Here is a 16,289-nt window from a genome sequence, read left to right on the forward strand (position 1 = left end):
GTGACAATTTCTATATCCCAGATACCCATGTCTAACTTGGAGTGCCTGGAGATTACTATTTCAGAATTTAATGGATTCTCAGCTTCATTCTTTTTCTCCAGATACATGCCTACTCTATCCCCTTTCACTAACCAAGATTCATCAATACACTTCATTCCACATCAACCGATGGCATATTTAACCCATTAAAACTGTGTACAACATGTACCTTTTTGAAGATAAATGAGTCCCTGCCTACAGCAGCAAAATTAAATACCCATGGTTCCGTATAGGCATTTTCCATAATGTCCACCAGCATTGACTTAAGGAAAAGTTGCTTAAAATGTTTAAATTGGAGAAACTTACTTACATGTGTTGTTGTATATGGCAGCCACACATTATTCTAACAATCTCCCAGTTCAAATGTAGCAGGGAATCTGATTGGATCAGTTTCTTTTTCATTTGCATCCAATCAGATAAAGGACCAATAGGACTATTTCAGCTAATAAATCGAAATGAAGTGGATCAACAACCCTTGGCTAGCAGTCATCATTACTACTTGAGGAGGCTTCAAGAAAATGAAAAAAAAGAAAATGCCCTATAATTCTGACTTTGCAAGCCACTTGTTTACTTTATCTAACAGCGTCGAGGGATGACTGAACCTTCTAATCATCCAATGGAAAAGTTGTTGTTGTTGTGGGGTTTAACGCCATTTTTCAGCACGATAGGCTATACATGGCGGCCAGTATTAATGGTGGAGGAAGAACCCGGAAAACCCTGGAAAGAACCACCGACCCACGAGAAGCTACTGGCAGGCTTTCTCACATGCCCACATTGGCTGAATCTTAGACTCGAACCGCCGCAGACAGAGGTGAGATGGCAGTGATCCGTAACGAAGAGCACTTTAGACCACTCGGCCACAATGGAAAAGTATTCCAGCTTATAATTCTTGAGTTCTGTCTCCTTTGACATATGTCAACCTTTTAGCTAAGAAAATACAGCCTTTCTTTAAACAGTTGCCCAAGTCTGGTCAGGTCACTGGGAACTTGCACTGCTTCAAGAGGCAACTTTAAGACCCAAGCATCAGTCCTTCTTTGTGCAAAATACACACTGAAGCCTACTAGTGACAGGGCTAATGCAGGTCTGGGAATGTTTGGGTCATCCTCAGTACTTGGACCTGAAACCTTTGACACACAAGGTTTGCAATGACATAGTTGTTGGTTTGATTCATGATCTTGTCTCTAAGACTATTTTCCAGCAAGCTGTGCATAGCGTGGATCCCCAAATGTGACCCTACTGACAGATATGCCTGGGAATCCATTTCACATATGTATTGCATACCCAGCAAGGCATCTCAAACCTTACCAATTGTGTTTCCATCATCCTTCAGCTCCTTGAAGTAGTTGCATTTTAATGTATGTCCACACTGCTCAAAGACCACAAGGCAACCCTTAGATCTCAGCCTTTGTCTTCCAGTCTCCTGTTCCACTAAAACATAAAGGCGTTTAGGAAATGAGCTGTCAAAAAGGCACCCTTCTTGCTGGTCCCTCATTTCTTCTGATGTCATGAACCTCCAAAGCAAGAGGGAAACAAATTCTCTGATCTTTGTATTTTTGCTTGAAATTTCTCAGGTACTGTCATCAGAGCCACACTGTAATATCCTAGTGCTGCCCAAAATTAATAAAGTGCTTCCAGTGGTGTGAAAGAAGAAGAGACATGCACATTTTTATACTTTTCAGCACTGAATAGATGTGAACGGTGTAAATATGAGCTGATAATTTGGAAGATGCAGGATATCATGGAGTTCTACTGTAAATTACAAGTTGCTTACAAGTAAAATGTACACCTATGTTGTCTAAGTTCACAGAGAAAAATGTAACACATTTTTTACTGCTTGAATTACTTGGCCTTAATAATAGCTTTGCTGAAATAATTTCTGAATGTACTCATTTGACTGGATAATATTCTTAAATCAGCCAATTAAATCTACTGTTATATATAGAAAGGTCACATGACATTCGAGCCCCAATTAGTACAGTGGTCTAAAGCGCTCTCCGTTACGGATCACTGCCGTCTCACCTCTGTCTGCCTGGGTTCGAGTCTTTGATTTGGCCAATGTTGGTATGTGAGAAAGCTTGCCAGTAGCTTCTCGTGGGTAGTTGGTTCTTTCGGGGTGGTTTCCCAGGTTCTTCCTCCGTCATTAATACTGGCCACTATGTATAGCCTATTGTGTGCTGCAAAATGGCGTTAAACCCCACAACAACAACACATGACATTCTTTGCTAAAATGGTGCTGATGATTAGATTGTGACTCCATTGTGGATTGACTAGTGATGCATAAATACACAATGATGATGTTAAATTTGAATGAAACAGAAAATGTCAAAATAAGTTTGCATGAGACTGGTTAGAGCAAAGAATTGTGTAAAAAGACTCAAACATGTATAAGGGCCCATCTCACTGATTTTCTATGAGTTCCTGAGTACCTGAAGAAAAATGTCAAAGCAATCTTTGGTAAGTAATTCATGTGACAAACATTTTTTTATTTATAAAAATGCTTTAATAAATCTCAAGAAATATTGGATTTTGTACTTAAATATTGGTAAAAGTTCATATTAGGCAAAGCTGCTTCACCCCTGGACCCTCACCCATTTCAGCTCTGTTCATTCTTCCTTGCTATCATGTCCGAGAGAAACATCTCTTTTAAAAGTCTTTTTAACACAAGTTAAGCTTCCTCCTTTGCTTTTTAGAGAGAAGTCAGCCCCAATTACTATCAAAAGCTACCCATCTATGATCCCAAACCTTTTTTTTGTCATAGACAGAAGAACATATGCTAGAAAAAAAGAACTCTCTAACCTTTCTGCCAATTTCAAGTTGTTTTGACTGATAATATGACTGTGTGTCCATTATCTGTCTGTAAAAATTTTTTATTTTCACCTTCTCAACAATTGCAGCAAATTTGGCAGAGAGCATTGTGGCATGTAGACCTTTTTGACTTATACAAATTTGGCAGAGACTAATGTGGAATGTAGGTCTTTATTCAAATTTGGCAGAAAGCATTGTGGCTTATATGCCTGTCAGATTATAAAACTAATGTCCACCATCCATCACAAAAATAGCAAAAAAAACATGAAAAAGTGTTTTATAAAATACTGCATCACAAAATTTAACAAAAAGGCCAAGTGAGCTTATGGTATGACCCAACATCTGTCATGTGACTGTCATCTCAATAATACTTACTGCTTAAAATATACCTTTCCGTTCCAGGCCTAATTTACATTCCTGGAAGAATGTGCATTTTTCTTCAAATATAATTTATAGATAAATGATTTGCTGCCATTCGCTCTATCCAAAGGGATACTAGTCTTTCACATCATCTCAAAAGCAGACAAAAAGTTTTTTATGGGGGATCGGGGGGTAGCGGCCAGATTTGCAAGGTAGAAGATAGTGTTCTAATGTATTGTGATCCAGTGAACGTTATTGAAGATTTTTTTTTGCGGAAGACAAAAAGGGCAGTTAAAATTGTCTCAGGGCAAGACAATCCGACTTATTGCAGTTTCTGAAATTGAAAAGGAAATAAAATTTATCAAATGATAACAAAATCTGAACTTTATTCAATTATTTTACAGGTCATGTTAATTTCTCAGATGAGGTAACAGCTGCCTTCAGGCTTAGTGATGGCGTGGTTGTGTTCGTGGATGCTTCTGAAGGGGTTGGTGGTTAAATTTATCACTATATTTTATCACTTGTCTTATAAAACTGATAATGCTTAGGTGTTTCTTGTCAATCAAAATATACAATTGAAGAATTAGAGACAAATTTATGTAGTCTTTGTATTTTGCGTATCATTTTCTCTAAAGTTTCAGCCTCAGATAATGTGTACCTGTACCATTACTCTTGAAAAGCTACTAGTTCCATAACACAGATATTCAAAATAATTCTTTCATTAATTAGTCAAACATGGTTTATTACCTTCAGTTTTGGTTTTTGTTAATGATAATGAGGTATTACAATGTACTGCAGTGTTTAGTGATATTGCAATGCCTAAGACAAAAATAAAATGTGTGTTTCTGGTCAACTGAACGTCCCTGTTTGTAGTTGCTGACCCTAGCACTTTATTCAAGCAGGTAAAAAAATTATTTAAATCCTGAAGTTGATTTGTGCATCTAATTGAGCTGGTTTAGCCCAGTGCTTAGTACATTATATATACTAATATACATATATATATATATATATATATATATATATATATATATATATATATATATATATATATATATATATATATATATATATATATATATATATATATATATATAACATTATAAAGTATATGTAGTTTTTATTAAAAAAATAACACCGCTTCAGTGACCTAGTGGTTAGAGCATCCGCCTCAGATGCTGGAAGTCGCAGGTTCAAACCCTGGCTCAGTCATAACGAAGACTTATAAAAATGGTACTAACAGCTGCTATGCTAATCGCTCAGCATTAAGAGGTTAGTGGTTGGACTGGTCGGGATAGTGTGACTGGGTGGAATGTCATGCTACATGTCTGTAGCATGAAGCCCCAGTGCTAGACATCACTATAAACTGCCACACTGCAGTCCTCGTAGCAACATGGCTGCAAAACTGTCAAAGCACACACAAAAAATCAAAAACACACATAAAAATAAAAACAACCTACCTACCCATATTTTAAAACCAGTGCAATAGGAAACACATATCTTTGGGGTGGGATTTAGTGGTATTGCAGTACTTAGTGATATTGCAGTGTTTAGTGATATTGCAGTGCTTTGTTATACTCCAGTGCTTAGCATGATATTGAAATGAAGTTTGAGAAAAATTGCTATGGCATCAGAAATCTTTTTAAAATGAAAGTGCAACAGAGACAGCACAATTTCAATGAAGACTGGATTCATTTTTTTTTCTGGGTATAAATATTTGTAGTTTGGACCAAAAATGACATTTTCACCATTATTATTAAAATCGTTGGCTCAAATTATGTAGTCCTCTTATTCACAAATGGCTCATTTTACCTTAGGTCTTTAAATTTTCATTTGTAGCGGCCACATAGTCTTTGAAGATAAGGGCATGAATTCACAAAACTGCACCACTTGATTGCACACTCTAACTGAATTTTTCTTTTTAATAATGAATAGACTAATTGAACTGAGATTTAACAGTTTAAATTATCTAGTTTAAGTCTGTTGGTAGCCACAATTAAATATTTTTTGAAAATTCTGTGGATTTAATGAAGTCCAAATAAGCTACATTTTAATTTGAACGCATACTCAAGTTGAGGAGTTTGTGGATACAGGAGCTAGTAAGTTAAGTGTAAAAATGAATTCACACAATGTTTCTTTTTGTGGGTGATAGGTGATGTTGAACACTGAGCGGCTGCTAAAGCATGCAGTACAGGAACGACTGCCCATTACCATTTGTATCAACAAGATCGATCGTTTGATACTGGAGCTGAAGCTACCACCAGCAGATGCATATTTCAAATTGCGACACATACTGGATGAAATTAATGGCATAATCAGGTACCGAGTTTAAAACTTTATTTAAATTGACCTTCATATTTTGTTGTTTTCTTTTGTTGTGGAAATCTCCAATCAGTCTTCCTGTTTTAGCATTGCAACTTGTGCCATTTAGTGACAGTATAAAAATCTAATGAACTAACTAGACTGTTTGGTCATCACAAGAATAAACTTGGCCAATCACCACGACTGTAACCGTGGTAGCAAATGAATGCGTAGATAATTGACCATAATCCAGAGTGAAATGAAAATTAGTTGGCTGTCTTAAATTTATTAGTTAAAAATTATATAAATTATGTTGAATCTGATAGATAAAAGTATATAAAAAGTACAAGACATTACTATGTCTGGTGATAAAATCAAGCTGCCAGCCTAATATATTCAGTTTTTTTAATCATTTAAAAAAGTGGAAGTTGGACTTCTTCTTTGAGATGGCCTACTCATGTCAGAGTAAAAATATTTGGTACTGCTCTTCACCACTTATTAGAGTCAAAACATTGCAAATTGGTGGTACTTCTCTTCGCTGTTCATTAGGTTGCAGGCAGGGATCATAAAAGCAACAGTGGAACCTTCAGGTCACAATATTTGCCTTATGGATGAAATATCTTCATCAAGAAAATATTCAGAGAGCATGCCACATTCTATTTTTTTAAAATCCTTTACAGTTTCTAATAGATGGGAAAGTAGTGGCAGTTAATGTGTATGAAATGTCCTTAATTATTTGGAAATTAAAAATCTTAGAACAGTGGTTCCAAGTATGAGGACCCCTTTTTAACTTTTAAAAAAATTCATCGACCCCCACATGCTAATAGTTCTAGTTTTAGGCTCCATTAATTGAGAAAATGCATAATGAGAAAAAACTTCATTGACCCCATGGTTATTGTGGATAAAGATACAATTTGTGATATAATCCAAGTAGATCAATCTGTGCTGGATTTTCCAAAAACTATGGAAGTCATCTCTTGTAAACGATACTCTTTTGAGGACTTACTGAGTCCTACAATGAAGTGGAACTTTATACCGGTCAAGACAGTTTACTCGATTCAGCCTGCACCTCTGCCAAACAGCTTCAGGAACAGATATGCTATTCAGGGATCCATTCGATGTATTGACTAGACATTCATACAGTAATCATAACTGCATCATCACTGGATATATTGACTAGACATAACAGTAATCATAACTGCATCATCGCTGGATATATTGACTAGACATTCATACAGTAATCATAACTGCATCATCTCTGGATATATTGACTAGATGTTCGTTTAGTAATCAAAACTGAGTCATCTCTTTATATATTGACTGCATGTTGGTACAATAATCATAGCTTTGTCTTCTTTGTATATATTGACAACATGTTGGTACAGTTATCATGATTTAGTCATCTCTACATATATTGAATTAATGTTAGTACAGTTATCATAATAAAGTCATGTATTTGTAGATTGGTGTGTGTTTAGTAATCATAACTGAGTCCTATATGTATATTGTAGTTTGTATACTGAGGAAGACACAGACCAGTACATCTCCCCTCTTCTGGGTAATGTGTGTTTTGCCAGCTCTTTCTACAGATTCTGTTTTACCCTGGGATCATTTGCAAGGATCTATGCAGACACCTATGGTATGAGATAAGAAATATATATTTTAAATGCTTAAGAAATAAATATTAACATTATCACTGATATACTTAGAAATAAGGTATACTGACATTCTGTCAGTTTTCTATTTTTACCACCACTTTGGCATTTATGATTATGGTCAGTGTAAAATATATGGAACTGTCGTTGAATTAACAGAGTTCAGCCTTTTCTATATATTCATTCATAATTCTCTATTATATGAAAAGTTGTTATTTAGATGTCATATATTTTAAGTCCATTAGACTAAGATACATTTGGAAAATCATTTCGATGAATTCTAATAAATGTATTTATGGTGCCACAGTGGCATAAGAATGGTTTTGATTCCACAGGGGCATAAGAATGGTTTTGATTCTGCTGTGTCATCATTTCTTACAAAGTTTGAAAATCAACAAATCTGAAAGCACAGTTCTCCTTTAAATACATTCATTAATGAAATTTGAAATTAACATTAGGAATAAAGCTTCACTACCTCTTGAATCCAGCAATTCCAAAAAGACAAAAATTTCATCTTTCATGTCTATACATCATATAGACAAAGGTAAGAACTTATAAGTCATTACCTCCCTTTATCCCCACTTGGTGGCACTTAAGCTTTCAGTGTACTATGATTATTGCCTTGTCAAATCTTTCAAGATTTTTATTTATTTATAACCATCCAGCTATTAGTGTGGTTAAAGAGTCGGCAAAGGATTGGTAACCTTTGTTGAGATATTTTTGTGTAAAGTTTTCATATATTTTTACACTTGTGGATTTAATTTTTTCTAACCTGGTAAGTCGCATGCAATACCATCATATTTGTGCATACTGTGATTTTGAATTGCAAGCACTATTGAATTTAATATTTTGTAATAGTGTTGTTGAGTTTTAATATTTTCATGTTATTTCCTTGTATTATTCATGTCTTTCTAGAAGTAATAAAGTGTAATAAGTGTCAGAGTTAGGAGGTCAGCATGGATTATCATGAGTATTGCCTGACATGTACATATGTACTTGTACAACACTATGTAACATTTGCAGGTCCAATGAAACATGGTCTTCCTTCCTCAACATCTGTATCACCCCGTGCAGACAGCATTGATTGCTCAGTGACATCCATTGTCTGATCATCCATGTAGGCAGATCTCAGTCTCAGCTGTGTTAAAGCAGTTCCTGCACCAGTGACAACACGAGCAATGGATGACAGCAGGAATTTCATTGGATAAGCCTGAAACAGACATCACAGTTTGTATGATTCCAGTTCATCCAACTGTTGGGCTCGCCTGTTGCCTCAATTTGCCATGGCAACTAGATCACACAAAAGAAATCTCTTCATATAAACCTTTGGGAAATGAAGGCTATAGTGAACGTGTGTGGAAAAGCCAGTTGTCATAATGTCAGACAATTCTGCAGTGGTCACTTTTCTCCTCAAAGGGGGAGTTCAAATCACCAAACTTGCACATCCTGGACTGGGAGTTTATATGTTGGTACTCCTAGCACAATAATGGTTGAGATGGAGTGGTGGCTTTCTCCCAAATGCACCGTAATTATAGTTCATGCATCGGAGAGAGCGCCAAATGATACATTGTTTAGGAAAGGAAGTTCTTGGAGCTACTTTGCCTACTCAATGCTTTCCACACAGGTGGAAAATATATTTGAATCAATGGTCCTGATAATGTCCGACAATTCTCTTGTGGTCACATACTTCTGCAATGCATTTACCTTTTCATGACTGTGGGGTAATACCTTCCAGGGCACTGCCAATAACAGGTAATATCCAAGTTTTACACATTCCTGGCTGACTCATTATCAAGGGAGGATATCTGCTTCATACAGAGTTGTCTCACCAGCAACCTTACATCAGGTCTGTGTCCTTTGGGGTCAAAATATAATTCACATTTATTGTCCATTTTCCCAGACCCCAAAAGCATGGGCCGTATGTGCTCTTTTAATCAGTTTTGATATAAAGACAATTAAGAAATGAGACTGTACTAGCTTTGATTGCCCCACGAAGATGAAATACCCTAGATCAATGATTCTCTATTTAGTGACAGATATACCCAGACAAGTCATTGCAACTCCACTCAAGCAGTCAATATTGCCACTAATCCATCCATGTCCAAACAAACTCCTTCACTTCTCGCTTCCTTCAGGGATGTCCTAATTGAAAAGGAGGTTGGAGCTCCGATCGTGGAGAGGATTGCAACACTCGAAGATCCTCCACATTCAGGAGATATAAAGGAAGATCTTGTTTTGTTACTTATTGGTATCACATCAATGACATCAAACCACTCTCAGCACCCTAATGCCAGACTTCTTTCTCTTTTTTTGAAGACAAGAAGTTTGTTCCTTTCAAAATGAAGGGGTCATTGGTAGGTGGTTCTTTCCGAAGTTTTCTCATGTTCTTCCTCCACCATTAATACTGGCCGCCATGTATAGTCTATCTTGTGCTGAAAAATGGTGTTAAACCTATAACAACAACAACAACAATCACAGTGAAGGGATATTGTTCCATTCATGGAAGAGATGATCTTGGCCACAACAAGGTAATAACTGACTTGTGGTCAAATTCTGACATGTCCAGACTTACATTATTCCCAAATGGAATCTTTTATGTGTTTGACATGTCCAAACTCACGTAACTTTGAGCCACACTTCCCCCTCCCCTGCACTTAAGCAACAATCATACATGACTTGCATGTTTTTAATGATAATGCTTACCTCTTCATGCAAAGTGAGATTGGTCCAGTGGCTTAGTGGTTAGAGCATCCGCCTCGGATGTGGGAAGTCGTGGGTTCAATCCCCGGTCAAGTCATACCAAAGACTTACAAAAATGGTACTAACAGTTGCCTTGCTTGGCGCTCAGCATTAAGAGGTTAGTGTGAAGACTGGTCAGGTGGTGTCAGGATGGGTGGGACATCATGCTACATGTCTGCGGCATGATGCCCCAGTGCTAGACATCACTATAAACTACTGCCACTGCAGACATCATAGTGATATGACTGAAAAATTGTTGAAGCTATGTTAAAAATCCAAATCACACACATACTTATGCAGAGTGAGCCAAATTATGTTTCTCCAATAATACTTACCTGATTAATTACCCTCCTACCCTTCCCCACAATGTGAGCATCCTTTAAGGTTTCACTCTGGTAAAATCTGGTACATTTGGGTGGCCTCTTAGTGGGTAGCAAGAAGAGTTAATGTGTATGAGTTGCTTCCCTATATATATATATATATATATATATATATATACACACACACAGAAAGACAATTTTTTGTCTTTTCGAGAGAGCTGGATTATAGGTAGCAGAGAAAGTTATCCTAATGTAATGTGTTTGGGTAAATGTTATTGAAGGATCTTAATTTGCTCAAATAAATTTGCTTTCATTGAGAATACCCGATTATTTCACTAGTAAATCCTCCCACACCTTCCTGGTATTAGTGTCACTTAGTGGGATGCAATGTGTATGGATTTCTTCTCTTTGTCAGTATGGTATATAAACATAAAAACATTTTGTCATCTTTTATAATTGCTGGTTTCAAGAGTTACTGAATCTTATAGTCCTTGGATAAACATAATTTACTAAAACAATTTATTTTCTTTCCTACCTGCACCAGAATCAGCTTGAATATAATGATGAAAGAGATTACACTTGGGAATATTGACTGGTCTAAAATTTACAATAAATTTCTTTGTAGCCAATAGGAAAAGTAGATTGGGAAATTTAGTAGTATCGTTTAAATTTCACTTTCCACACACCAGTGTTAGATGCATTTCAAGACTTAAACTTCACCATCATAATACATTTTGGCAAACTTGGTACACAGTTACACCATCTTTTGTCCATATCTAATGAAAAGTCATTTATATTTTTTCCTATTACAAACTTTTTTCTTATTTGATGTCATTCTCAGTCGGGTTAACAACTAAAATGTCCCATATTTTTCCAGCTGGTAAATAGTTATGCTGCTTCGTTTAGAAAAGCTGGAAATAGAGACTTGTTATGAAAAATGAAAAGTCAGATCGCATTATTGTGATGGAGGTGGGGGTGGAGTGCAATGAAATCTCTGGTATTTATGCAGTTAGCTCAATATAAACTTTGATATCATTCAGATTTTAACAAATTTACACCTTCATTGCATGAACAACCACTGACTGATGACATCTGAGGCATTGGACTGTTGAAATTATGAATTCTATTAGTTTGACAGGAACGTTACTAATCTTCGGTTAGAGGACTACTTCTAATTTCAAACCCTGATTAACTTTGATGTGTTAAATAGTATTTTTTTTATATTTAGTTTTGGCCAAGTCTGAATGATGTGTTGCTTTTAATGTAATTTACAAATATATTCCATGTTGATCCTGTATTGAACATATTTCAGGTGGAATTAATGAAAAAGAGTTTGTCAGGCGCTTGTGGGGAGATATCTACTTCAACAGTACAACGTAAGTTCCGGTACTGTTCTAATAAACGAAAATAATCCATAGATAATATTGGAGTGTTAGATATCACTATGAACTGCCACACTGCAGACATCATATCGATATGACTTAAACATTATTGAAATTAAAAAATTGTTAAAGCTACATTAAAAATTCTAATTACACACACACTGTTAGCATTGACAGCTGTTAAATTTGGGGCATTTAGATCCATGTGTCCCACACTCATGTTTTATATACTCCTAGTAGGTGTTATCATTGACAGCTATTCAATTTGGGACATTTAAATCCATGTGTCCCACACTCATGTTTTATATACTCCTAGTAGGTGTTATCATTGACAGCTATTCAATTTGGGACGGGGCCCCGAGTGGCCGAGTGGTCTAAAGCGCTCTCCGTTACGGATCACTGCCATCTCACCTCTGTCTGCGGCGGTTCGAGTCTAGGATTCAGCCAATGTGGGTATGTGAGAAAGCTTGCCAGTAGCTTCTCGTGGGTCGGTGGTTCTTTCCGGGGTTTTCCCGGGTTCTTCCTCCACCATTAATACTGGCCGCCATGTATAGCCTATCGTGTGCTGAAAAATGGCGTTAAGCCCCAAAACAACAAAATCAATTTGGGACATTTAAATCCATATGTCCCACACTCATGTTTTATATAATCCTAGTAGGTGTTATCATTGACAGCTATTCAATTTGGGACATTTAAATCCATATGTCCCACACTCATGTTTTATATAATCCTATTAAGTGTTATTTTTTATTGACACATATTCAGTTTATGACATTTAAATTACTGGTTTGTATTGCCTATGTTGACTGTGAACTTAAAATGTTAGATCGAGTGATGCATGCATGAAATCGATATGAAAATTACTTATTTTCTCTGAAATTGTGACTATTAAAATCCTTATGTCTCAAATTTGCTGAAAGACAAGATAAAACTATGTTGTTGATGAAATGTGACCTGGTACTTGCGATTTGCATAGCTAGTTGCATGAGTACACAAATCTAACAACCCACATTTTCAAATGTTGTAGAGAAAACAAATACATTAAATGAAAGTCGTATACTGGTTCTAATCAAAATACAAAAACAAAAGAAAACAAAATTATCCATATTTATATATTCCGAGAACAACTTCTGAAGTTTTTTTGTGTCACGGGACTACCATGTTGACATGTGCTCTCTGCTTCATAAATCAGACTGACCAGATTGCTGGTTTTTACAAAAAGTATCTTTCATTTAATATAGTAACTGGCCGCAGTGTGGGACTTTATAGTGATGTCTAGCACTTAGACATCATGTCTGCAGTGTGGGACTCTATAGTGATGTCTAGCACTTAGACATCATGCTGCAGACATGTAGCATTTAGTTTTTCAGTCATATCCTTGTCATATCTGCAGTGTGGGACTTTATAGTGATGTCTGGCACTTAGACATCGTGCTGCAGACATGTAGCATTTACAGTTTTTCAGTCGTATCGTTGTCATGTCTGCAGTGTGGGACTTTATAGTGATGTCTAGCACTTAGACATCATGCTGCAAACATATAGCATCCTTACACCAGTCCTAACACTGACCTCTTGATGCTGAGCACCAAGCAAGGCAACTGCTAATACCATATTTTTATAAGTCTTTGCTCTGACTCAGCCAGGATTTGAACCTGTCACCTTGTATGTTATAGCTGCCAAAAACTAACAAGGGACAATGTTACTAGTAAAATTAAATGTATCACTGTTCCAGATGAAGATTCACTATTTTGCAGATGCCAGTATCAAATGTTTACTCATTATTCTGTCTTTCGCATCAACATTTATAATGCAAAGTGACACAGCCAATATAGAACCTGTTGTATATTTTAGCTTATAAGTAACATTTAGCTATGCATTTGTTTGAAGCATTATTTATTGGAAGGTAACTGAAATGCTGGTGATAATACCTTTGCAGTCAAACTTCCTTTTTCATTTGCAGGAGGAAATTTACCAAGAAGCCACCACATAGTTCCTCCCAAAGAAGCTTTGTGGAGTTCATCCTGGAACCTCTCTACAAAATATTTGCTCATGTAAGAGTTTTAGCACAGGGAAACCCTCATTAATCCAAACACATGAAAATGTAGAACCTACTGTTTACAACAGCTTAACTGATAAACTGTACCATAATAAAACGTATGTGAAATTTGACATTGTTCTTTTTAATTGGATTTTTATTGTTATCAGACTTGTATTTAAGGATAAATTATTGACATTGCTGGACATTGAGGCTGGTACTTTAGCTGGACATGGAGGATGGTACTTAAGGATGCATTTTCCTTAAGGACCCATTTTATTGGCATAACTTGACATACATGCATGTCCTTAAGGACTCATTTTATTGGCATAACTTGACATGCAGGCAGGTACTTTACAAAGGACCTATTTCACTGGCATAACTTGACATACAGGCAGTACTTTACAAAGGACCCATTTCATTGGCATAACTTGACATACAGGCAGTACTTTACAAAGGACCCATTTCATTGGCATAACTTGACATACATGCAGTACTGTACAAAGGACCCATTTCATTGGCATAACTTGACATACAGGCAGGTACTTTACAAAGGACCCATTTCATTGGCATAACTTGACATACAGGCAGGTACTTTACAAAGGACCCATTTCATTGGCGTAACTTGACATACATGCAGTACTTTACAAAGGACCCATTTCATTGGCGTAACTTGACATACATGCAGGTACTTTACAAAGGACCCATTTCATTGGCATAACTTGACATACAGGCAGGTACTTTACAAAGGACCCATTTCATTGGCATAACTTGACATACATGCAGGTACTTTACAAAGGACCCATTTCATTGGCATAACTTGACATACATGCAGGTACTTTACAAAGGACCCATTTCATTGGCATAACTGGACATACATGCAGGTACTTTACAAAGGACCCATTTCATTGGCATAACTTGACATACATGCAGGTACTTTACAAAGGACCCATTTCATTGGCATAACTTGACATACATGCAGGTACTTTACAAAGGACCCATTTCATTGGCATAACTTGACATACATGCAGGTACTTTACAAAGGACCCATTTCATTGGCATAACTTGACATACATGCAGGTACTTTACAAAGGACCCATTTCATTGGCATAACTTGACATACATGCAGGTACTTTACAAAGGACCCATTTCATTGGCATAACTTGACATACAGGCAGGTACTTTACAAAGGACCCATTTCATTGGCATAACTTGACATACAGGCAGGTACTTTACAAAGGACCTATTTCATTGGCATAACTTGACATACATGCAGGTACTTTACAAATGACCCATTTCATTGGCATAACTTGACATACATGCAGGTACTTTACAAAGGACCCATTTCATTGGCATAACTTGACATACAGGCAGGTACTTTACAAAGGACCCATTTCATTGGCATAACTTGACATACATGCAGGTACTTTACAAAGGACCCATTTCATTGGCATAACTTGACATACAGGCAGGTACTTTACAAAGGACCCATTTCATTGGCATAACTTGACATACAGGCAGGTACTTTACAAAGGACCTATTTCATTGGCATAACTTGACATACATGCAGTACTTTACAAAGGACCCATTTCATTGGCATAACTTGACATACATGCAGTACTTTACAAAGGACCCATTTCATTGGCATAGCTTGACATACAGGCAGGTACTTAAAGATGCATTTTATTGGCATAACTTGACCTACAGGATAGTACTAAAGGACCCATTATATTGACATAGCTGGACACAGAGGATGGTATTTAAAGATGCATTTTATTGGCCTACAGACATGCAGTCTGGTATTTAAGGATTTTCTCCTAAGTCAGCATTGTTTTTTCAGGATTGTTCATTTTTCTATGGGGGCCCCGAGTGGCCGAGTGGTCTAAAGCACTCTCCGTTACGGATCACTGCCATCTCACCTCTGTCTGCGTGGGTTCGAGTCTCGGATTCGGCTAATGCGGGTATGTGAGAAAGCTTGCTAGTAGCTTCTCATGGGTCGGTGGTTCTTTCCGCGGGTTTTCTGGGTTCTTCCTCCACCATTAATACTGGCCGCCATGTATAGCCTATCTTGTGCTGAAAAATGGCATTAAACCCTACAACAACAACAACATTTTTCTATGTCTTAGTGACAGAAAGTTTGCATGGAAAATAGGGGCAAATATGGACCAGAAGAAACTTTTTATTTTTTATTCATAGGTTTTCTGAATAAAAGAGCATTTTCATTTGAATAATTCCTCAATTCTTTATTTAGAGAAAAAATGTGCACCTCTTAGTCGACTGCAAAAGAACATATATTTAGATTTTTTTTATGCAGGTTGTTGGAGATGTCGATGAATGTTTGCCGCGATTGTGTGACGAGCTGGGAATCAGTCTGACCAAGGAGGAGAAGAAACTCAATATCAGACCCCTGTTGAAGCTTATCTGCCGCAGGTTCTTTGGGGACTTCACAGGTATTAGAACTGAAAAGGCTGAAGTCTTAGGTCCAGACTCTAGACATAAGATCTTTTATTAGTCAGTTTTAAGTCAAACTTAAATTTCATAAATAGAACTCAAGTCTAGAGTTAAATTTAAGTTTTGAATCCATTGATCTGATTGGCTGAAATTAAAGTCAGCTTCATATTGACCAATCAGATGTCTTAAAGTTTCAAGTTAAGATT

At 36.7% G+C, this 16,289-nt stretch overlaps 1 protein-coding gene across 2 annotated transcripts in view; it reads left to right on the forward strand.

The window, feature by feature from the left end:
• LOC149781003 (116 kDa U5 small nuclear ribonucleoprotein component-like) overlaps positions 1-16,289 on the forward strand; it is a 91,782-nt gene that overhangs the window by 23,057 nt on the left and 52,436 nt on the right. For both annotated transcript variants that reach the window (XM_089938117.1, XM_089938118.1), the window contains exons 10-15: positions 3,609-3,691; positions 5,354-5,520; positions 7,014-7,141; positions 11,529-11,592; positions 13,558-13,648; positions 15,947-16,082. In XM_089938117.1, the coding sequence (XP_089794243.1) occupies positions 3,609-3,691; positions 5,354-5,520; positions 7,014-7,141; positions 11,529-11,592; positions 13,558-13,648; positions 15,947-16,082 (669 nt within the window). The remainder of the gene's footprint in view (positions 1-3,608; positions 3,692-5,353; positions 5,521-7,013; positions 7,142-11,528; positions 11,593-13,557; positions 13,649-15,946; positions 16,083-16,289) is intronic.

The sequence above is a fragment of the Sinohyriopsis cumingii genome, chromosome 16 (genome assembly GCF_028554795.1).
Source record: "Sinohyriopsis cumingii isolate HCF-2022 chromosome 16, ASM2855479v2, whole genome shotgun sequence".
Classification (NCBI taxonomy): domain Eukaryota; kingdom Metazoa; phylum Mollusca; class Bivalvia; order Unionida; family Unionidae; genus Sinohyriopsis; species Sinohyriopsis cumingii.